We start from the raw sequence: 26,033 nt of genomic DNA, 5'->3' as shown, positions 1-26,033 counted from the left end.
CAATCATAAAAACAGTTCTAACAAATTCTGTTCCTATATAACAAAAAAGGTCCCCAGCCCATATCCAGACATTTCCCCTCTTCAAACAGCTACCTATTTCAATATATACTTCATGGAATGTATACACAACATAACTTCAAACTTACCTAACACCCCCCTTTCACATGGGTAACTTCCCTGTCTTCACATAAATCACCTAACTGCCACCTCTCCAATGCACATACAGACAACTCCAACTACTTTACCTTTCAAACAGCTTCTATAATGCTCACAAAAAAAAACTCTTACATAAACTAAAACCTTGTTTCTTCTTAGCCAGTAACCTTCCCCCAGAATACCTAAATCTAGATGAGATGCAATAGCATTCCCAATTAGCATTCTTATCAATGGATCAATAACAGAATCCTGTGTCTCTAATTTATGGAAAATGGTGCATATATCCCCTTACATAAACGAGGTAATTCCACTGACATTACAAATTTTTGTCTCATAGCCATCCTGTCTTCCCTCTTTAAAATCTTTGAAAGATGCATACATCAATTTCTTGATTATCTCTTACAAAATAAGCTAGTCACCAAAACGCAACATGGATTTCAGCCAGACCACAGCACCTCCACTGGATTACTATTATTTACAGATACTGTCAATTAAGCTCGCAACTCTAATAAACTTGTGTCTGCAGTGTTTCGAGATCTATCAAAAGCCTTTGACATGGTTTCTCACAGTAAACTTCTCAATCAGCTTTCCACCCTGGGTCTACAATCTCCATCTATTCAATAGTTCTCTACCTGCCTTGCCAACAGGCAACAAACTGTAAAATGGCAAGGATCCATCTTTGCATACCTTCCCACTTCCCCTGAAGTTGCACAAGGATTAGTACGTGGCCCTGTACTATTCAATATTTTTATTAGTAACCTACATTCATCTTTTTGGAAGGCACCTTGATTTAATATGCAGATGACTCTACCATCATCTACTCTTCAAACATCTTAATTCACCTCCAAGATATCACTCAACAAGCTGTCATCTCCATTTAAACCTGGCTTACTAGAGCAGGCAGTCTACATTATTATGGTTGCAACTATTGTTGATTTGTAGCTGGTACACCTTAGTCTGGTTTATAGCCTCATTAACTGCATTGCACCTTTTTACATTATTTCTCTCAATTAAATCTGCATGTGCACTAGTTCAGGTCCTACTATAATATGACAGTGATCTAGTACAGTTGTTTAATATGCCACAACATGCATAGAGAAACAAACACAAAGACACAAAGATGCGCACACAGTAATAAATTAATGTTTTTATCCACTTGTCACGATTTATCTGGATAGGTAAAGCAGTGTCAAAAGGTAGGCCGTGTTATTAAAAAAGTGGACCTTTGCCTTTTACTTGGTATATGTAGTACTTGGTACCAGTCAGTTTGTTTGTGTCTTTCGGCTTTTCCCGGTTCGGGGTCACCACAGCGGAACTCCGGTCCGCTAATGATTGGCAGTAGATTTTTACGTGTTGGCTTGCCGGGTCTAACACACAACCTTCACTGAAGGAACACCCATTCATGCATGTCGCCACACAGAAGACGCTCTAACTGAGAATCGAATGGGTAACGTCTGTACCAGTCAGTACTTGGTATAAAAACCCTGAAATAGAAATGCTTCCTTAACTGCAAGTACTTTTTCAGTTTCAGAACTCATATGTACTCTGAAGTAGTACAAAAATATAGGTAAATGAAAGATCAGCCTTTCTTTTCCTTTTTGGACTGCACATTATATGGTGAATAAAAGAAGGCTACATTGACAGCAGATGTGCAAAGGTGAGAACAAATTTCATAAAGCAAATATTAATTATGCAGTTTGAAATCAGAAATAGTTCTGCATTAACATATATGATCATCAAGGCATATTAAGATAAACCACAATACAATGCTTAGGAAAAATATGCAGGATATGACCGTAAGTTGGAAACCTAGATCAGTAAGATATTTGTTTAACTATAATATTAATGATAATCAGGTTTAAATTTTCAAATTAAATTACTACATATATATGTAAATACAGGCTATCTTTAGTGTAATGACACACTGACTAGACATCAGGGATGTATAATTTAAGACTGTAAATAAATAAATAAAGCTAAAACAAAAAATCCTGAAGTAGTGTACTGTTAATGCCATTGCACTTGCACGTGTGTGACACAGCTTTGTGCTGCACATTTATCACTCAGTTTTACAGTTCTGAACAATCATTTTGTGTAAGGAAAATAGTAATCTTGGAAAAGATCTAAACGAGCTGATGCGGTCTATTCATGTGATTTTGTAAAGCAATTACTATTAATTATTATTGGAAACAACTACACTCCAGCAGTTTGAAAGACAATATGATTTGACAACATTGATGCCATTTTAAACAAATTATTCAAGTTATTTATCTTGTCATTTTTTACCATTGATTTTATGAACAGGTATAGAGATAATCTGCATTTCATAGATGCATGACAACTCTGTGCAGCAAATGGAAGGCCGATGGTTGAAAGAGGAATATGCATGTCAATCAAATAGCTGGACTAGGACAATTTTATAAATAATTAAGTATTGTAAGTGAATGATATTTTAGAGAACGGGAAGTGAAAATGGGATTATGACCTGTGCTTGACAGTATTAATCCAGGCTTAAAATGTCTGACATTTTATTTGCAAATATAGCCAACTCAGCTAAGCAGAATAAAGGTTTTCCATAACTTGTCCTTGGGAATTTAATAATTTTAATACTTGCACAGAAACAATGTAAAGTAATTATGTTTGCTATGATTGAGAGGTAGTTTTTAACAGTTAAAGCCATATTGGCAGTGTATTCATGTGTTGACATAAGCATATTAATATGATAACAACCTCTAGAAGAACATGTTGAGTCTAATCATCTTTGTGATGGCCAGAAATGACCAATTACAAAAATGAAGAAATAAACAGAGGCAAATACAACAATCTGTGTGTCAGGGTTCCTGCAATTTTGGTAGTACAGTTATACGTTCACTTACTCCTGATTACCCTATTAATTCAAACAGTTTCACCAAGGAACCAAAGCATACTGTGGTATTCAGTGGGTACAGCCCAAGAATCAACCCATTGCAGGAAGCACATGAATACACACACACACACACACACACACACACACACACACACACACACACACACACACACACACACACACACACACTCACACACACACACACACAAACACACACACATACACACACACACACATACACACACACACACACGCATGCACACACACACACACACACACACACACACATTTCAGTGTGAAATGGCTGTATAGAAGACCACAATTTCAAGAATGTGCTGTGAAAATGGATCACCTCATGAAAACCCACATAAGCACAGGAAAAATGAGAAGACTCTGTACAGAAGGTACTCCACTGGAGAACAAAACTTGAAAAACCAAGAGCTGTGAGACGGCAAATTTGCCTATTGTGTTGCTACATTGTACTTACAATTGTACTAACAGCATAGTTCACTGTTTAATAAAAGAAAAAAATAATTATTGAATATTAGGTTTACAACGGCACTATAACACAGGGAGCTGCATGCATCCACACAGTAATAAGTCAATAATCAAGATTTTGCATTGAGCTAAAAATTGTATGAATTATGCCAGAAAAGGATTATTATGATGGGAAGGGAGAAGAGTTTATGCAGGTCATCATCAGCAGCATTGCTGTTACTTTATCACAGTGAGATGACTGCAGGAGGTGGGGTGCCCCAAGATGAAATTAAAGTATGCACGAATACTGCTGTCTGTACAGTAGGACCAAGGGAGTGAAACTGTGTCTGAAAAGAGGTAAAATGCATGTAGAAAACCAGCCTATAAAATTGTAACAGTCAAAGGACTACTGATGTACCCTATGGAAAAGTGGTGATTTTGAGAGAGCAAAATTACAGTTTGTCTGGTGAAAGAAGCTGAAATATTCTATAGGAGCTTCTGCAGCATAGTTTTATATAATACTATATGTCTTCTACTTGATCCCAGTCAAGCTGATGTAAACATAACATTTTAGAAGAGGGTTATTCAGTAGTAAGGTAACTGTCTAAGTAAGAAAGATGCTGAATTACTTGAGAAACACTTATTTAAGTACCTGTTGAAATCCTATGGGCCAGAAATGGAATCAGAATAGTGAGAATGATTGTGTAAATATAGTTGTCATAGTGACTCAAATGATTGCTTGAGCCCCTGCTACTTGAATTAAAATAAATTGTGGCCAGGGACTCAAATACCTGTAACTTCACCTGAACCCAAAAGTGAGCTCAGCAACCAGCTCTAGCACCATCCATTTGTGTCCTAGAAGATGGACTCCAGCAAGTGGTCATTATGGACCAGGAAAATGGAGCAGAGGACCCAATGGGGTGCTGGTAGATTTAGGTAGAGGGATGGGGAGTGGAGTGCAGACTTTAGGATTAGGGAGGGGAATAGAGATTTTCAGTTTAGGAACTGATAAGGACATTTTGGTTGGGGGATGGGTTTTAGGTTTAGGGTGCAATTTGGGATGGAGAGGAAGGAGGTTTTAGGTATAAGCTTGGGAAGGGGGAGAGGGTATTTTAGGTTCAGAGAGTCACCGAGATTTTGGAGTTAGGGAGAAGGACTGAAATTATTTTAGATTTAAGGGAGCAATTGGGACTTTAGGGATAGGGAGGAAAAGGGGACTTTAGGTTTAGGGAATGATCTGGACTTTAAGATTAGAGAGGGGAAGGGCTTTTAGTTTTACGATGGAATGGGTCATTAGGGTTAGGCACTGAATGGGAATTTTTAAGGTTGGAATCAGGGCTCTGCTAGGGATAGTTAACATTGCTGGAGATGGGTTAATGGGAGTTAGACCACTTGCTGAAACATGTGAATAGCAGAAAGGATGAGAGTCCCAAGCATGTGTAATAGATCTGTTGCCATATAATAATTCTGAGACTGAGATAACTTGGAATGTTGCCTTGATTGCAACTGCAATTTTTAAAACATTAAGTTTGATTGTGCAGCTATGTTTGTTAACTACTAGGTATGAGATTTAGGTATCTCAGAATAATCCCTTTATTCCAAGATACAGTAATCTCAGGATAAGTATACTCAAATTATCTCAGACTAAGTATATATATATATATATATATATATATATATATATATATATATATATATATATATATATATATATATATATTATTATGTTGACTGTACTGTCCTCTACATCAGGGGAAATGGGGAGTGAAGATCCCTGCAAAAATACTTTTTTAATGGCATTACAGCATGCTTCAGCATTCTCTGTACTCTCTTGTAAGTCACACAATATATATATTTTTATACTTCTGGGACTTTTGATTATAGGTCTCACATATTTATTAAGCAGCAAAATTAATTGAATATTGTCTGCTGTTGAACATGTCATCAAAATGTATTTTCTCTGTGATAATCATTGGACCTCACTGTTCTCATGCTATCTGTTTCAAACTTATATCCATATTATTTCATCAATAGGAATAGTAGTTTTCTTGTTACCCTATCATTCAGTTTCACACTGTGTTGAGTAAAGCATCTTACCATTCTCGTAGCACTTTTTTGGGAATCTGCAAGGCATAATTAAAGTTTTCAACATGGTATCTAAAGACACTATCACTACATAACTGTCTTACAAGGTACAATGATATTCTATTTTATTTTACTTGTTTATTTTAGTGATATTACCTTTCTGAAAGGTATGGCATTTTATCTATACTCTATTTTATGAGAAGAGGTGTAATGTGAAATCTATATGGAAATTTGCAAACAGCAATATAACATCTGGAAGACTTATAAATCTGTATTTTGCATGGTTTAAACAGTCTCCTAGATTTGGATAGTTTTAATTTTGTATTTTATTTCAGGTTTGAATTGAAAATATGAACAGACTATTTATTTGATAGCACTCATTAATTTGGAAAATGTTATTTCTTCTGTCAGAGAAAAAACTGTTTACACAACTTTAGTTTTGTGCACAGGAGCTTTTAAAAAAGTGCATAATGAAATATTCAGTGAAAAACTAAAAAAAAAGTGTATAATGAAATACTGGGCGAGAAACTAAAAAAAAGTGTATAATGAAATACTCGGTGAGAAACTAAAAAAAGTGAATAATGAAATACTGGGTGAGAAACTAAAAAAAAGTGCATAATGAAATACTGGGTGAGAAACTCAAAAAAAGTGTATAATGAAATACTTGGTGAGAAACTAAAAAAAGTGTATAATTAAATACTGGGTGAAAAACTAAAAAAAGTGTATAATGAAATACTGGGTGAGAAACTAAAAAAAGTGAATAATGAAATACTGGGTGAGAAACTAAAAAAAAGTGCATAATGAAATACTGGGTGAGAAACTCAAAAAAAGTGTATAATGAAATACTTGGTGAGAAACTAAAAAAAGTGTATAATTAAATACTGGGTGAAAAACTAAAAAAAGTGTATAATGAAATACTGGGTGAGAAACTAAAAAAAGTGCATAATGAAATACTGGGTGAGAAACTATAAAAAGTGCATAATGAAATACTGGGTGAGAAACTAAAAAAAGTGCATAATGAAATAATGGGTGAGAAACTAAAAAAAAGTGCATAATGAAATACTGGGCAAGAAACTAAAAAAAGTGTATAATGAAATACTGGGTGAGAAACTAAAAAAAGTGCATAATGAAATACTGGGTAAGAAACTAAGAAAAAGTGCATAATGAAATACTCAGTGAGAAACTAAAAAAAAGTGCATAATGAAATACTCAGTGAGAAACTAAAAAAAAGTGCATAATGAAATACTCAGTGAGAAACTAAAAACAGTAGAAATTCAGACTGCACATCATTTATCAAATGCTATCTCAAAGCTCTGCCAATATTATCTTGAAACATAGCAATGTGACAATTTCTTTAGGCTACAAGAAATGAATACATACAATCAACAATGAGAAATCATTTTTTAAACTCCTTGTTATCTGCTAGGGTAAAAAGATGTCACAAAAAGAAGATAAATGTGAACATTGCCAGTGGTTAGTTTTGCATTACAAACAAAAAATACAGTTTGCTCAAAGTGTTTAGATAAAAATGAGCCAGTCATTGACAAATAATTATTGCTATGCTATTATAATTTTGTTACCTAGGCTTTCTTAAATTAGTAATGAAGATGCAAAGTGGGCTACAGAAACAATTGATATACTGGACAAAATGTACTACTTTTAGCAGTGATTAGTGTAGTACAGGCAAAATATTTTGTATTTTAGCAGTAGATGGGTTGACTATGACAGAAACAGCATAACTCTCAGTGCCATCTGCTAGCAGTTGGGAGGATGCAAAAGTGAGAAAAAGTGGGAGCTAAAGGAAGGTCAGGACAGTTGAGGATCAGCATGCAAGTGCAGTAGTTACTAGGAGAAGAGTAGAAAGGAAGTATGTGGTTGCTTGCAGCTGCAGATCATAGGGGTAGGGATTAGGATTTCAGCCACTTAACAGGCCAAGAGATACAGGATTATCTACAGTTTGCTCTTTGGTCTATACATATGTTTGCAAGGACAAAGGAAAACAGGAATAGTAACACAGGAGGACAATACTTACTTGATAGGTTGGCGTCTATGTCCAGTAAGACAAAGGGGAAAAAAATAAACAAAAAAAAAAGAAGTTAGTTTGGAAGGGGTCAAGGGTAAAAGCAGATTTAATGCAAAAAAGCACACAACCATGACTGCTAGTAGAGTTCCGTGCTATACTGTTGTTCTAGACTGGAACTCCATACTTGAGATTATATTGTCAATCAAAACTCCGTTATTGACAATGACAGATCTGGCTTCATCTGCTTTCAGAAATGAACACATGTCATTCTACTACATAATGGCTTTATTATCCCATACTGTAACATGTTACTCAACAGCTAGAATTGAAGAAAAATTTCATTAACAAAAGAAAAATACTGGAATACAATAAACACTCTTCATACCCTGTAACAAGTAGTGGTCACATTTCTAAAATGCAACTGTTAGTGGTATTATAAAGACTTTAAAAAAGCTATTCATCTTCTAGCATGAATTACAGCAGATCTTCATTGTTAACAGAGATTAAAATTCAGAATGGCAGCCTCATATTGCATGTCACAGTGCATTTTTGCTTGTACATATATATATATATATATATATATATATATATATATATATATATATACACTATTGAAAGAAGCCTCTTATTAGGTAAGAAAATCAGGAAATTGCAACCAAAGGTGTTAATTCTATGTCAAAAAATGGATTCCAAAAAAGTGACACAACACAAATTCATATTCATTTGAGTGGAGTCTTATGGTTTGACAAGGGAGTCATGCTAGTAACATATTTCTCAACTGTCCAGATTTTTGCAGAATGTCCAGATGTTTACCTCATATTTTTTGTCTAGTCCTCATAAATTTGTATTTTTTGGCAAATCACTGGGATGATCTGAAAACTGAAGTAATTAAATAATGACATACCTTTAAGTTTCAGACTTCAGATCCCTCACAAAATGTATGTTAACACAAACCCTGTCACTTTAGCAACTTTCTATGTTTATAGAGGAAAATTTTAAATCTGTTCCTATTTTTGGGCTTTTGTCCCCCCATTTTGTCTGGCTGTATCCAGATTTCATGCACTAAGAGGTCGAGTGGTATGATTAGTAAATGAAACCTGCAGTCACAGATAGAATATTTGACAAAATCTTAACAGAAATATTTACATTTTAACTACAACAATAGGGAAAAAGGGCACACAGCATTGAAAATAAAATTCAGCAAATTAAATTTGCTTATTCACTGATATGTGTTCCACTGCTCTTAGGTTTATAAAAAAATACATGTTCATCATCACGTTTGCAGTTATAATAATTTGGTGTTTCTCTGCTGTGGAAGCCCTTGAACTGCCCGAACATGAGTGACTTTTCTCCCCTGCTCCATCCTGGTAGATGCTCTCTTCCTAATGTCAGGATACTTGGTTATAAAGATTATTGACTGATGCCATATTTTCATTTCTTTCTTAACACTGGAGGCAGCAGCATCCAGTGTGTAGAGTGTGTCGGTCGGTCTGTGCCAGAGAACTTCCAAAGTTAAGCACCCTTTTGGGAAACCATTTATTGCTTTTAACTATATTGCTGTATTACATATTTTCTAAGAGAAATACTTTCTTCAGTGTGAAAAGCAAATTCCACATCAAGACTTACATACTCTTTTGTATTTTTTTGCCTGATCCCAAAACACGGTATGCCCAACCATCTCCACTGTGCTCATTTTAATAATCATACTATTAACTGTAGGGCTGGGTCATTTGTTGAGTTTTTAGACAAGGAAAGGGGAGATCAGAGGCATTCCTGCAGTATGGCATGTGCCACTCATGCTGACTTTGACTTGTCTTGTAAACAAAGGGAGAACTGTCCCAAACAGGAAATGACAATCATTTGCTGTCTGCCAGTTCACCAAGACTAGTCATGGCTGAAGTAAAAGAGACACCTTCATAGTACCCTACAATGACCAAATGCACAGCTGAGGCCCTTGCTGAGACCATTATGGAGTCAGATGTGCCAGCAGCCCCCTACAGGTCTGCATGAGTTAAAGGACTCGGGTCAAGATTGAGGACAGAGCCTCTCTGCATGCCTCAGCTTCCATTGCCTGCATAAGGTCTTCCAAGGGGAAGTGTGGAATCCTTTGAGTTAGACAGGAGTCATCAGTGGACAGAGCACAGGCTGTAGCTGCCTATCCACAGCCTAGCTTCAGTTCACCAAATGCCATACCCAGACTCAAGATGAAGCCTAATATAAAAAGGCTGCATCCAGCTTGCCACAGACTATGCCTCCTGGTTCCCAATCTCACAAGGCCTATCAGGAGGATCTAGTCAGACTGGCTGAGAATCTCATACAATTTTGAGATGTAACTAGCATATCCCTTCCAGAACCCATTCTCCTGAAAAATAAAGGAGGGGCCTTCCCCACAGTGATCCCCTGATTCCTATGAGTCAGATGACGATGAATTAGAATATATTGACCAAATCTCCATTAGTTCACATACTGACTCATAGTCTGAATGAAATTTTACACCAGCGTCACAACTTGAAGACTTCACATTTGGGGAGACACTCCATAAAATGAAGAAGTTCTTCAGCTGGAAAGCCCTGGATTACCCTAGTCCAAGAAAAGGATAAGAGAGTTTTTAAACTCCCTAAAGACAAACCTCTTGCTATTCCCCTAGTACTAGAGTTAGTGGATGATATCATACTTGACCTTTCCCTGTAGACTGACTCCCAGTCCAAGAATTCATCCCGGGTTTGACACCTCTTTCTCTAATCAACACAGGCAAACTGTAAATGACTCATCTCCCCAAGCCAATGCACACACTTATCAAGGGTGTTAGAACTTGTCAAAGATTTGGGATGCATGGCTAGGCTTAAAAAGGCTCTTGCAGTCATTAGCCTAGTAAACACCTATGAATCTATGAACCTATGAACCAACTACCTGCTCATAGGAAGGCAGATCATTTTTACAGGAACTTGGATTCCCATTACACCTTTTTGAAATCCTGTTGCAGATCCTGAGGAGGTTTCTGTAGGTGTCAAAGGAGCTAAGGGCAGTAACTCTAGAAAACCTTTGTCAAACAAGAAGAATGAAGGAAGGACCCTTGTCAGGTTTGTTAAGATGGTTTATATCTTTGCAACCCTGACCATGATAGTATTGAACTGGCACTTCCATATAGTCAAATTCCAGTCAACACTTCTGGACCAAATGAAGGAGAAACTAGAGTGGTGGAGGACAATGATCTGACTAAAGAAGTGCTTGAACTTTGCAATTCCTGCTCTTGGGTGTTAAGTATTCTTTGCATTGTGGCTTTGATGGTTTAGAAGCATAGAACAGGGCAAATGACTCTGGATCAGTTATTTGTATGCATGCCTGGTTAAGAGAACAACCCCTTCCAGAACATGTGATATGTGAAATCCTGGATGCACCTTTGGAAAAGGAGTTTTTGTTTGGACCCAAAGATGAAGCAATTTTTAAGAAGTTGAAGGGTAAGTCTAAATCTGTGCAAACTGACAAAGACTTCTTGCAGATCTAGCCACCTAAATTTAACAGGAATTAGTCTACCAAATCCAACCCTTTCCTTCTTCTCAATCCAGGCAAATAGACGGCTGAGAAGGGATAGAAACATGGGATCTCTTTTCCAACTTATCCTTCACTCCCTATATGTTCACAGGTAGCTGAGATATTACCTGGGCAAGGTAGAGGCTGAAGAAGGCTGGCATATCTGGCCAAAAGCACTTATCATTAAACGTTATTATTGTGTGTGGATTATCCGGGCTGCTGCTTTTTGTATTTTTCAGTTAGTGTTGGTGTTTTTCTTTGCTAGTATGGCTGCTGGCTGCTCCCAGGATTATCTACCTTTCATTACTAGAATGGAGTTTGAAAGTTTGCAACAAGCTGTGTATAATATTGCTGGACTTACTCAAAAGCTTACTCACAAGAGTATCACTGGGCAAAGTGATAAAGGAGATTGTGGTCTTAATTTACCTTCACAGAATGAAGGTTTTTCCAAGACAGTATTCAGGACAGTGTTCCACCAGGGCAGGCCAATTTCCATGATAGGAATGTGAGCCCAGGGTCCCATTGTAATGATATAAATGCTGGCACAAATGGTGGTGTTCTGGATTTGGATCAGTAGCTAAACTGTGTCAATAAAATGAATGATTCTAACACTAAAAATGCATCCTCATTTGATGACTTGCTTAAAAATGTTCAAAACACTGTCTGGCAGCATCGTAAATTAAGCCATGAAAATAATTACTTTAAAGAGTGTATAAAGCGCAAGCAAGTTCCGAAAGGCTTGTGCTTTTGGAAGTTTCCAACGGGTTTAGTGGAGAACAGCCCCTTACATCTTGAACTAATGGAAATGTACGACCAGCAGGGGTGTGAACAACTGGAAACACTTATTAAGCACAATGTATAAATGTTGGATCAGCTTAATTCAAAAACCAAATTGCTAGATGACAGTATAAAAAAGGATTTGTCCTTTAATATTAAGAAACCTCAATATTTGAAAGTTTTTTCTGACATTGATGCTATGAGCCAATCGTTGATTGAGAGAAAGAACAGGAAGCTTGAACATGATCGCATAAACTACAAAAACAGGAGGGCGTATCCCAAACTCCCAGCAGGACAGCAATGCCCAGACCACAATGGGGTAGTTTGGCCTGATAAAGATGGCATTTCTATGAATAATGCAAACACCATTGCTTCTGCTTGTGTTTCCCCTTTAGAGCAGAGCAGTTTGTGCCACTCAGAAAGGATTCAGAACCAAAAGAACAATGTTTAGACTTGCAAATATGTGGAATATGGGGGAACCAAGTGCAAGAAACAGCGAATTGTTTCTTACCAGAAATCGAATCGCCATCAGAACTGGTAGGTGATGGTAATAGCACCTTGGCTTCCCTTAGAATTGTTACCAATTTGGCAGGGGATTTTGATATTTATAATTACAGTTCTAGTGACATTAACAGTTCACGTGCTGACATTTTTAGCAAAGGACTAACCTTTATTCCTAAGTGGCATGCAAAAATTACTGAGCGTATTACAGATATTAAACTGTATATGAGGAGGCTTAACCTAGCTGCTATATTTCATGAGCTGGATGGGTATGTGGAAAATCCATTAAGAATACCCGGTATTATATTATTCATTATTGCATCCTTGTATAAAGGCATTTGAACTTTCTTGTGAAATAGATTTTAGGTATATGTTACAGGAATCATGTAGGGACGCTTCCCATAATATTACTAAAGAGCAGCATGATTTGCTTTGTGAGTTGAAGAATAGGGGTGAATTGAGGTTCATGCCACCTGATAAAGGTGGTGGGTTGGTTATAATGAACCAAAGGTGGTGGGCTGGTTATAATGAACCAGGTGGATTACCATCAATTAATGCCAATTTTATTATATGATGAAACATATGTTGAAGCCTCATTGAATGAACTAAACATCTCTTATAAGAACATTGACTACTTTTTGAGGGATATGTTAACTAAGGGACTAATTAACCCTGATATTTCTGATTGTTTATATGTGGAACTCCCAAAGGTGGCCTCAATATTCGGTGTACCAAAGATCCACAAGGATCTTAACAACCCACATATGTGTCCAATATTCAATGGGGGACAATCAACAACTTACTATATTGCAAAGTATATTGATGTTGAATTGAAAACAGGTTTAAATGTATTGAACTACTTATGTTGTGATTCCAGAGACTTTCTATCTGAATGTAACAATTTGGTAAAAAGTATTGGTAATCTGAATGGTTGTTTATTACTAACTGTGGATGAAAAGATTTGTATTCATGCTTCACACATGAATTAGGTATGCAATGGTTTACTGAAATTTTCATGGATGCCATATCTATTGGTCAAGACAAAATTAACACATTGGTTCATTTGCTTAAAATGGTTTTGCATAATAATTTTATTTATTATGATGGACACTACTTTCAGCAAGTTAAAGGGGTGGCAATGGGGTCCCCTTTGGGTCCCGTGTATGCAAATGTAATTATGGCAGTATGGGAAGCCCATTATCTGTTTAACTCAGGTTACATGTCTAATATAAAAATGTATACAAATTTTTGGGTGGTTTATTTTTTGTTTGCGATGATCCCTTGGATAGTATTTTTGCTTTTGTCAATTATCTTAATAGTACCACTGAGGTTTTGTTGTTTACTTATCAGGTTAATGAATATAGTTTCCCTCATTTAGATGTACTACTAACTAAGGAATGGGAGAATGATCTTTTGAAGGCAAATATTTATCGAAAAAAGACATACTCAAATTCCTACATTTTTCTAACAATCATCCATTTCATGTGAAAAGAGATATGATAAAAGGACAAATGGTCAGAGGTGCTAAAATGGAAACACTCTTAAATTATGTTTTAGATGACTGCATTTTCATTGGGTAAATGTTTATTAACAGGGGTTATCCAAAAGAAATAGTGGATTCTATTAAAATAGAAGTAATAAATAAAATGAAAGCAGGTAGTTATTGTCCCCTTTTGGAGATCTCACTCCTGAGATTAAGAGATACACCCACTGGAATACATATAAACAATGCTGGAACATCCGATTTTAATGGACAAGATGGTCAGTTTGGTGACGGTACTAAGAATATAGGGGGGTGTTAATTTACCATCTAATGCCTTGACCAATGTTATTCATTCAAGTTCATGTACTAATCATGAATGTTTGGCATTTGTTACACCTTATACTAAAGATAATATATCCACAAGACATGTATTGGAAAAGAATTGGCCTTTGATTTTAGGTGATCAGGACTTAAATAAAATGTTGGGTAATGGTCCTAAAATCATATATAAGAAAGATAGGAATCTCAAAGATTGGTGTGACCTGTTAGTTGTTGATAGAACTAAAGTTATTGGTAGGATGAGAAAATGTCGCATGTGTAATTATTGTTCATATATTTTAGAAAGCAATAATGTCCTATTGGGAGATAAAACTATTAACATAACATCAATGGCCAGTATAATAATGGTTCCAAAGGGGTGGTGTGTGCTACTATATGTTCTTACGGAAAGGAAATTAAAAAAAACAAATGTATGAACATTTGTATGAGATCTCTAAGAAAAAAAACTACAAATGCTCTTTATAGGCACTTACAATTATTTGATAATCCCTCTTTTTCCTTTATAGTGTTGGAACAAGTGAATTCTAACTCTAGGGGGGACCATGGAAAATCATTCTGGAAAATAAGGAATACTGGTGGCAAGTGTTTTTGATTGCTTCATTACCACCTGGCCTCAATGAAACTAAATCTTTAACTAGTGTTTTGAAAATGAAGGCTTATAATAGAGAATTACATTTGCAATATTTTAATATTGTAATCGTTTTAATCATGTAATTAGATAATTGGTTTTATCTGATTTTGTATAAAAGGGACAATTGTTGAGATACCTGTGTAAGCATGGAGGTGTTTAGGTGAAATGGCACTGCAGTTTTTAACCAAATTGTTTATTGAAATTTTGGAAAGTGAGAGGATGCCTAAGGAATGGAGACAAAGTGTTTTGGTACTGATTTTTAGGAATAAGGGTGATGTGCAGAGCTGTAGTAACTACAGAGGGAATAAACTGATCAGTTACAGCATGAAGTTATGGGAAAGAGTAGTGGAACCTAGGTTAAGAAGGGACGTGATGATTAGTGATCACCAGTATGGTTTCATTCCGGGAAAAAGCACTACAGATGCGATGTTTGCTCTGAGAGTGTTGATGGAGAAGTACAGAGAAGGTCAGAAGGAGTTGCATTGTGTTTTCGTAGACTTAGAGAAAGTATATGACAGGGTGCCTAGAGAGGAGTTGTGGTATTGTATGAGGAAGTCGAGAGTGTCAGAGAAGTATGTAAGAGTGGTACAGGATATGTACGAGGGTAGTGTGACAGCGGTGAGGTCTGCGGTGGGAGTGACAGATGCCTTTAAGGTGGAGGTGGGACAACATCAAGGATCAGCTCTGAGCCCTTTCTTATTTGCAATGGTGATGGACAGGTTGACAGACGAGATCAGACAGGAGTCCCCGTGGACTATGATGTTTGCAGATGACATTGTGTTCTGTACTGAGAGTAGGGAACAGGTGGAGGAGACCCTGGAGAGATGGAGATATGCTCTATCGAGAAGAGGAATGAAGGTCAGCAGGACTAAGATAGAATGTATGTGTGTGAATGAGAGGGAGGATAGAGGAATGGTGAGGATGCTTGGAGTAGAGGTGGCAAAAGTGGATGAGTTTAAATACTTGGGATCAATAGTTCAGAGTAATGGTGAGTGTGGAAGAGAGGTGAAGAAGAGAGTGCAGGCAGGATGGAGTGGGTGGAGAAGAGTGTCAGGAGTGATTTGTGACAGATGAGTACCAGTAAGAGTGAAAGGGAAGGTCTACAAGAGGGTAGTGAGACCAGCTATGTTATATGGGTTGGAGACAGTGGCACTGACAAAAAGGCAGGAGTTAGAGCTGGATGTGGCAGTGTTGAAGATGTTAAGGTTTGCACTGGGTGTGATGAGGGTGGACAGGATTAGGAATAAGTATAGTAGAGGGTCAGCCCAGGTTGGAAGGCTTGGAGACAAAGCCAGAGAGGCAAGATTACATTGGTTTGGACATGTGCTGAGGAGAGATGCTGAGTATATTGGGAAAAAGATGGTAAGGATGAAGCTACCAGGTAACAGCAAAAGAGGAAGGCCTAAGATAAGGTTTATGGATGTGGTGAGAGAGGACATGCAGGTGGTTGGTGTGACAGAGCAAGATGCAGAGGACAGGAAGAAATGGAAACAGATGATCCGCTGTGGCGACCCCTAACAGGAAGAGCCGAAAGATGATGATGATGTTGAAATGTGAGTTGTCTAAAGAAGGCTGGTATATCTGGCTGAAAGAGTTTACCATTAAATGTTATTATTGTGTGTGGATTATCCAGGCTGCTGCTTCTTGTACTTTACCTGGACAAGACAAAGATAGGGAAAACAGGCACGTTTTTGTAAACCTTTACTAGAAACAAGATGCATAAATCATGAAGGAAACAAGCTGTTTCCAAGTGGACATCTAACTGTATTGTTTTCTGCTACTGGCACTATGAAAAACAGGCCCCTCTTCAAATCAGAACACATTCCATCAGGGGCACAGCAGCTACTATGACCTTTCCTTTGGGGTTAACACCAATGAAATCGTGGAAGCTGACACCTGTTCATCTCTTCACACCTTTACCAAGCATTACAATCTACCCATTTTTTCCCAGGAACAGGGCCATATTTGTGTTGCTGTCTTTTCAGGCCTTCTGGCTTCAACATAACCTGTTTCCAACAACCCACTCCTTTGCTTTGGGATACTTCACAATTTGTTATTATCGCAACAGTGAAGTGTGATGGACATAGTGCAGCTGTGACTACTTACCATAAATGTAGATGTTTAACATTCTTCTCTGTTGCAGTATTCTTTCCCTCCTACCTTTCCCACTGTCTCATCCAAAGATTTGGGTGGGATCCATCTTTTCCTTAATTCTCAGGATCACCTCCACAATAGTTTAAAATTCAGGTCCTGCTATACAGTGTCCCACTAAGGGCAGATTGGGTGCTTTTTGCTCCTGGCCAGGGGCTCAGAGAGTGCGGGTCCAGTTTTCAGGGGCAAGAAATACCTAAAAACATGACAACAGATGACAACCCTTATACACACATATCCTGACATAAAGGAGAGGATATCCAATGGGCTCAGATGAGGTAAGAAAAATCTGTAGTATTTGGACTGGCCAAGGGCTTCCATCACTAGAAATCTGAGGTAGTTATTACTGCAACAGAGAAGAGATTTGAACATATCTATTTATGGCAAGTAGACATAACTGTATTATATCTTTACTGTATTAGGAAATTGCCCAAATGACAAATAAACATTATTATATACACAAAATTTGGAATTGTTTATGTTACACCATAGCTTTATATGCTCCTACGACATTATGTGCCAAATGCTAATGGAGTAATTTCAATTATCTTTTGTATCAATGAGCATAGCATGTAACCAAAAACACAACATGATGAAGCCCCTGATGAAGTTTACTGAAGCAATGTTCCATTTTTCCAAACATCAACTTTTGAAATATGATAAAGTCACCATAGGTTCATAGGTGTTTACTTGGCTAATGACCACAAGGACCTTTTGAAGTCTAGCCATGCATCCCAAATCTCTGTCAAGTTCTGATACCCTTGATAAGTGTAAGCAGAGGCCTGGGAGATGAAGCATTTACAGGTTGCCTGTGTCCATTACAAAAGTAGGTGCAAGACCAGGGATGAACTTCCTGTTCCCCATCCAATTCTCCAAGTTGCACTTGAATTTGTTAGAGAGGAGCTCTGCTCTCTCCAGCAGGTCCTATTTATATCACAGGTAAGGTTTAAGTCTTTAGAACAGGCAATTCTTGTGTTGTTTGTTTTATGGGTATGCAGGAGGTCCATCAAAGTGGGGTCTGACAATGCCCTGTATGCCAGGCATAGATCTCCCCTCAAAATCCTGTAGGAGACAGAATACAGGGATAGGACCTTGAGGCTGTCTGCATAGGACATTTTACTTATGCCCTGTATTCTGTTAGTGAGGAACCTCTGTGGACATTGTTGGATATGCCTGGTTAGTTGCATACCAAAGGGGCATTATGCTCAATGATAGGTCTGATGAATGCCGAATACAGTGGAGCAATGACTTCCTTAGACTTAGATGCCATACCTTTGTTTATACATTGCACAACATAGAATGATTTCCGCACTACTGTAGACACATGATGGCCAAAGGCTAGATTACTATCTATGTGTGTCCCTAAGTCCCTGACTACTGGGTCAAGTCTAAAGGGTGTGTTGCCAATATGATAGTTACCAGGGATGGATGACTTCCCAAAGGGTACTATTATGCATTGCTTTGCATTTAGTTTTAATCCATGGCTCTGACACCAGTTGTCTGTCTTTGTAAGCCCCTCCTGGAGAACATTTGTGTCAGTGTGGGATTCAATAACAGCTCCTAATTTGCAATCATTTCCAAATTTAGTCAGCCAGAGACCACTGACATTGGCCGTGACTTCTGAGAAGTAAATGGCAAAAAGGAGCAGTCCAAGGACTGATCCCTGAGGGACTTGACCTGTGAATGGCCTCTTTCTAGAGGTGGACTCCCTAATTCTAACTTCCGGCATCCTATCTGTGAGCCAGTTGGCTATCCACCAGGGGACACATGAGTTTGTACCTAACCTCTTGAATTTATCAACAATGCCTGAGTGGGGTATTGTGTCAAATGCCTTGGCCAGATCAAGGTAGGCAGTGTGAACCATTTTTCCCTCATCCATTACTTTGGTTACCTTCTCAAAAAAGTCCACCATGTTGAGTAGGCATGATCTGCCCTTGACGAAATCAGATTGGGTTGAGTTCAGTGTCTGGATGTTTACTATATCTTTATTGATAATCCACATGATAATTCTTTCCATGGTTTTACATATAAGACTAGTGAGATGTGTCTGTAGTTTCCAAAAGCTGAAGGTTATCATTGATTCAGAATCAACCACTGTATCTTGCATTTCTACAGGCATTGTCTTATGAGACAGTCTATTGCATATTCTGCATGACTTTGAGTAAGATATCTGATTAATTTTCATGAGAAAAGCTAAGCTCTGCATGCTACTATTACTACTGCTGCATGCATGCACCTGCTCTGATGATGCAAAATCAAAGTGAATTTGGAGCACATATTTGTCCATGAAAAACAGGTATTTTCTTTTTTTTTATCTTGAGGATGTGGAGCACAAAATGAACATTACAGTATCAGGCCACTGTCAGTATGGGGACTTTGGCTATCCACCCCCTGTAAGATACCTTATGGTAACATAGTACTTGACATATTTTGATTACTTGTTTACTTGAAATAAAACTTTTCAGTGGTATGATTCATTGTTCAAGAACTGGGTATATACTTTGAAGTGACATGGCACAGTAGACCATTGCTTTACAAATTATCTCTAAGATGTGTTTATTTTATAAACTGTTAAAAAAATAACACTATCAACCTTGTCATTTTTACCTTGGTGTGTTCTCAGCAGTGTGAAATTTCTTTATGTATTTTCTGAGTATGTATCTGCAGATACAAAATGCATACGTCATCAAAACATGCAGTCTGTACTTTGGCATGGAAGTATATTTAGTTAAAGAACTAGAATTTAGAAATGTATTATCTTCAGATATAGCATTGATTGGTACAATTAGGTTTGCTATCCTATTCTGTAAAGAGGTGGTATACTTGCTGAGTGTTTAGACAAAAATACGCACAAAATGTTATCATATTTTCATTAGCCAAAGCAAGACTTCTAGGAGACATTTAGGAAATTCAAATTAAACAACAGCTTACAGCTCTGTCTTTATGTGCATGCTGTATTCTCATTTATATGTTACTATTTTTTACATCTTACTGCAGGGCAAGCTTTCTATAACTACAGTGAGCTCTGTGGCATATAGGGTAACGACACGACTGAAGTCCTAATGACCCAAGAATCAGGTCAATTAGCAGACTACACCATGGGGATATTGGCTAAGGAGGAATACAAGCAAGTGACTAATGCTGTAGTGTCTTCCTGGAGTGGAGATGGCAGATGAATAGAAGTTGGCTGTGTCCATCTGTAAGTCTATTTTTTGCAGGAAGACCCTAAATCTGTTATCCATAATCACAGAGACTTGGGGGAATAAGCTCAGTTAAGACATACCTGCACTTCATTTGACACTGAGTTTGAACAACTGGGCTCAAGTTATGGACTTGTACTGGATACTGCACAGCATCACCCGACCAGCAAGAGAGGGTTGTATACTATGCATTCAAAATAAAAAAAAATACCCCACTGGATATCAGGGATGATATCACACTGAACTACACTGACTTCTTTTCCTTGTCAGTAGAATGTGAATTCCCCAGTTCCAGATTCCCACTCACCTCCAGTATATCCTTGGATCAAGGGTAAGCCAGACTAGTGGTCATAATGGAGGTCATAAAATATAGCTGTAAACTAAGCACCCTATGAGGCCTACAAAAAACATCCTGCAATGCCAAGGCATTTCCATTAGCAATGCTAAAAACAGGGTGATGTTGAGAAGACTAATGTAGTATTTATTATTCATCATGAAGGACACAAAGAGTTGTGGTGGGTACTGTAAGTAAAGAGGGAGTAGAGCTGAAGACTCATAATAGGAGTAAAATAGCATAGAAAGAAACAGTATATATTAAGACTTTAGGGCATGGTACCTTGAGCAAACTTTACTTTATATTCTTGAACTACTGCAGAGTCTGTAAACAACTACAAGGGAATACAATAATGAAATCCATGTCAGCATTATGATGATTATATAACCACATCTCCAGATCATATTCTTATTTTTTTTCCTCAGGATTTCTTTGATTAGAACTGAGAAACAGACTGATGGGTCAGGGTGGATAGGTTAATCACAAACCTCATCCAAGAAATATTCTGCATTCCAAATAGTAATGCTGGAAAGTTGCCTAACAGAATACAATAATCCCCATAAAAGTATTGCATTACAATACACATGTATATTTGGTTTATTGTAGACATGCAGTGGTAATTAAAGAGATCTTCCACAATTAATTCAAGAATATTCACATTTCATAATACCTTGACCTTGTTTACTTATTAGACTGTGCATCACTCTTACTAGTTACTCAAAAAAAAATTACTATAACCCACTGTCCTAAAGGAGAATCCAAAACAGAAAATGTTTTTTTTTTTCAGTCTTGCCTTCATTGTCTCTCAATGGACTGTGATGAAAGGAGATACAACCAGCCCAGCTAGCTGGAATTTTGTAAATAATTATATGTCATCGATGAATATCAAAATGATTTATATAAGATGCTTGCATTAGAAATGTATTAGAACTGTATGTCATGTGTATATCAAACTGCTTCCACAGACATGTGTGTTGAAAAGGTATTTCCAAAGTGCTGTTTGAAATGTTACAACAGTGTGCCCTATGGTAAGAGAACAGAAATGTACATGCACTATTGTAACTGTTTAAATGTAATATTTTAACAGTGGAAACTGGAATACAGGAGGATAGCTTCAGTCCAGCAACCTTCAGAAAAAATAACTGAAATTAAATTACTTTATGGCTAGACCATAAAAGATGGTATCTTTCATTTTTCAATGCAGCAAGAGAAACAATGTCTGTACTAAAACATTTTCTGTATTGTGTTTAATGTGAACTAATTACTAGTCTTCAAAGCATGAAGGAATGCAATTGTTTTATGACTTCCACCACCTACCAGATATCTGAGGAAAAGCCGTTGTCTGTATAGTTTTACAGTTAGATGTTAAATACTGCCAGCTACGTCAATGGTTGTTTGGCCTGGGAACTAGTAGTCAGATGACAAAAAATTATGTCATTCTGCAAGCTATCACAGCAGTAATACTTTAGATATAAATCTGAGAAGTCTCTGAGTGAGACAAGCATTCTGCATTCTGTCTTGGACCTGACAACAACTGGAAGATTCATTCACCACATCTGCTTTGCACTATTAGTAAGTTATTAGGTTATAGTAATTTTCTTAGATACAATTGGAAATATAGTAAAGCTTAGTTTAGATATTTTCTTTATTTATTTGAAATTGTCCTGCAATGTTGGTTTAAATATTTCCTGTGTTTTGGAACTCTGATATCACTGAATATATATTTAGTATTGTCTTGTTCTTTTATTATTTATTATTAAAGATATTTAAACATTTCATTGTGGCTGATCTGTGTAGAGATAGTTAAATTTTGAGAGTACTTGCATATTTATTTGGTGACACTGATGACCACTTCTAATAGCCTTGGTCTTAGTAAAACTTGTCCTCCCCGTGGTTGAGTGATGTTTAAAGACATGCAGGTAGGTGCGTGCGAGAATGGGTGTGCCTTCTTCAAAGGTTGGGTGTCGGGCTGGCAACTCGGCACCATAAAAAATCCAGTGCCAATCATTAGCGTGCAAGAGTTCCACTGTGGCAACCCCTAACTGGGAAAAGCCAAAAGACATTACTAGTAAGATTGGACATCTTTTGTTAGGGGTCTTAAAGTAGCATGATAAGGGGTTGACTGGTGGCAGTGGTAACTACCTTATAGTCCGGGCAGAAGGGGGCATAGCTAGTAATCCTGTGTGAGCCTCTCCAAGGTGTGTGTGTTTGTGTGTAAATCAAACCTCAATGAGTGTGTGTGTCAGCTACTTGGGCAGGGTCATGAAGCACTGGGTGGACAGAGAGGGTGCTGGAGGTCTTAGCTTGGTCAGTCAGCTGAAATGTCAAATCAATAGATGTGCTAGTGGGGAGTCGTATTGGGGATCCGGAAAAGAGTAAGAAACTAGCCCTGGACTGGCTGTGGTCTCTGTGTGCTCTTAAGGGAAATTGCATTTGCTGCAGAGAGCTGCATCTAGAAATACTGTGTGTACCTGCTATACTCTCAGTGAATGTCTGCCACTATTGCCAGTGGTGAGGATTGAAGCTCTTTGTTTGGCAGTGAAGGGTCGTCACATGGACTATCAGCATCTCATAGTAATACATGACCTAGACATAACAAATATAGATGCTTTGCTTCAGCATTTGCTTACAAAGGCAGTGAGGTGATGTAGTCTTCTTACTCAATCACTGAATCATTTGTTTTCCTTTTATTGCCTCATTTTCATTAGTGTTAACAATAAATGGGTCACTGTTTTGTACTGTTATTCCTTGATTAGTGTTAATAGTAAAATGCTATATGGTACCTTTCATTGTGCATTTTATTATTTATTATTATAATTTGCTTTTCTTAGATGATAAGAAATGCTATCTCAGCAAAGCATCTCTTTAGAAAGGAGAGAAGGGAAAAGCTTCAGTTATTCATACGAGAAAAAAATGCTGGCAAGTCACGTATCACTATGCAGAGCAAATGTTGAAAGTACCAATGCATATCATATGAACCATACATATCTGAACAAAACATGTCTTTAGAAGGAATTAAAGAGAAAGGCTCAAATCAGAAATTAAAAAAAAAAAGTTGGTAATATTTACATACCAGTACTGAGAATAGAGTTAGACACTATTAATGCATAAGGTGTATCATACATGCCATACATATTAACATTAAAAAATAGTGCAAATAATACTTAAGAATTATAATTTATATACATCATTCATGACAGCCAATTGAATATTATCATATTAATACATATATTTTCATATGACAATGTTAAGAAGTATTCACAATGTACATTACCTATAAGCTTGCATGATCATAAACTAGAATCTAGCTATCATAATTGATATGCGTCATTAACAGCAGCAAGTATTTTGGTGTTATGTATAGACATTCACACAAATAAACTAGCTTCATTTGTAACAGTTTTAGATTTATGCACACATATTCATAGTATTCATATTCAAAATTTAACTGCCCTTCAAGTGACTTCTTTCCTTTATGGCAGTAATTATTTTAGAGCAGGTAAGCTATAACTTACTGTTATGATTCCATTTTTAATCTTTAGTTACTTTTTTAAATATCCCACTTAGAGAAATATTATTATTATTATTATTATGGTACAATGTTTCTCATCATTCTGCTTACTGACCCATGAGGTCATCTGGAACTTAGACATCATGCTTAACACAATTGGCTTTGTGGAATTCCCTTAGCTTTTGAGTATTCATTCTGATAGCAGAAATACACAATTTCAAGGGGGCTATAAAGATTAACTAGAAAAAGTAAGACACACAAAAAGGTAGCATGTTGCTGCCTTTAATAACAAATGGATGAATTAAAAGGCAATAAGTGCATTGTCATTACTTCGCTAAACAATACTGTTATTATAAGGGGAAAGTCAATGGGTACGTTGAATGGTGTGGGAGGGTACATTGCCAGTTAAAGAGTTCTGGCATCTTTTAAGATAAATCCCACAGTCTGCAGTTAAATAAATTTGCAGCTATACATTCGACTAAAAATTATAAATGCTTTCCTACAAAATAGAGCTGTACTCATACATTATTTGCAATTATCAAAATCATAATTGCAGGGATATGGGTAAGATAACAAAAGACAATAAAGAAGGCCTTATAAAGCTGATCTACATGAATTGCTCCATATTGTTACTTTCTAGTTAAGTTGTTGCCAGTTGTGCTAAATACTTTTCAAACTCATATGAAAGAATATCAAACATCTGAAAAGTTGCAGTGAATATAATATTTCTTTTAACAATTTCTTATATAGAAAATGTAATTTCATGAAAATTCTGAAAGCCTTTCAAGCTCAAGTTTTAAAAAAAAAACAGCAGATATTTGTGTATTACATAGCTTTGCTGAAGAGAAAAAAAACATCAAACTATTACTGTTTTGAACAAATAATAAATAATATTTAGGAAAATGCAGGCAAATGAAGTTCTCTAGAGACCAGATTTGAAAACACTGTCATGAACATTTTTAACCCACTATAAATAACTTTGAATTAAGACAAATGTAATAGGTACACATTTATATTGTAAATGAAAACTAAAGATTGCAATTGGAATTTCATTTTTTTTCTTTTGAGTGGTGAAAGACTAGGGACAGGACCTGGTACATTATTAGCTAGCTACACCTCTGCAAGGGCATCACACTGTTTGACATATAAAGACAGTTTATTGCAGAGATGAATAAACAATGGGTAATAAATCTCTTCCTCCAGTGTGTTTTGTTTATATCTTAGTGAAAATTCACATCCATACATCCTGTGTTAGTGAATCAGTTGATTTTGTGGAGATTTAAGAGATCAAGTAGAGCTTGGTCATTGATGGTGTGAAGATAGGTGAAGGCTGCCAGCCTAGCCAGATAGAATTTTGCAGATAATTCTGTCATTTGCAAATATTAATATAAGCCACAAGCTTGTTCTCTTAAATGGAAGAAAATGGTGTTAAATGTGGAACACCAAAAATGTAATAGTGCACTCTGCTGTAGGAAGGCTTATAAGTCAAGCATTATGTAATTGTTTGATGTCAAAACCCGGAGCCGAGATGTCTGGATGAAGGAATTATTGCTTGTGTTTTGAGACTAGAGTTAATTACTAGAATTTGCATGCATAATGTCTTTTAATGCTGTAGCTTCCTAACCAGGTGCAAGATCAAAAGGGCTGTTGCACTCTGAGCTTCTGTTAGCCTGGGAAACAGAAAATAATGATGTAATCTGAAATGAGTCAGTGAAACTGTGTTATCAAAGGACAGACTCAGAGCATTTTGCATTTGTCTTGAGAACATCCAACATCACAAGCACTTTGCCTACGCTCTATATGTAAGTTTATTTTAGAATTGTGGTTTCTCTTAGATATAGCTAGAACATAGGAAGATTAGATTAGTTTTTTTACTGTATTATTTTAAGTATTTCTCTGTGATCACTGAACTCTTGACTAGCACTGTGTTGTAAGAAGTATTGTCCTGTGTTTTTATTATTTATTATT

The 26,033-nt window shown here is 36.8% G+C and overlaps 1 protein-coding gene across 3 annotated transcripts in view; it reads right to left on the bottom strand.

Moving 5' to 3' along the window:
* Nucleotides 1-26,033, bottom strand: part of NTRK3 (neurotrophic receptor tyrosine kinase 3) — a 3,522,805-nt gene that overhangs the window by 171,356 nt on the left and 3,325,416 nt on the right. For 2 of the 3 annotated variants that reach the window (XM_044078359.1, XM_044078358.1), the window contains exon 17: nt 7,617-7,631. The exons of the other annotated variant lie outside the window; for it this stretch is intronic. In XM_044078359.1, the coding sequence (XP_043934294.1) occupies nt 7,617-7,631 (15 nt within the window). The remainder of the gene's footprint in view (nt 1-7,616; nt 7,632-26,033) is intronic. 3 annotated transcript variants of the gene reach the window in all.

This window comes from Protopterus annectens, chromosome 7.part0 (genome assembly GCF_019279795.1).
Source record: "Protopterus annectens isolate FY-2018-M chromosome 7.part0, PAN1.0, whole genome shotgun sequence".
Lineage (NCBI taxonomy): Eukaryota > Metazoa > Chordata > Ceratodontiformes > Protopteridae > Protopterus > Protopterus annectens.
Note: the sequence above shows the minus strand (reverse complement) of the source record. Positions and strands in the feature narration are given on the sequence as shown.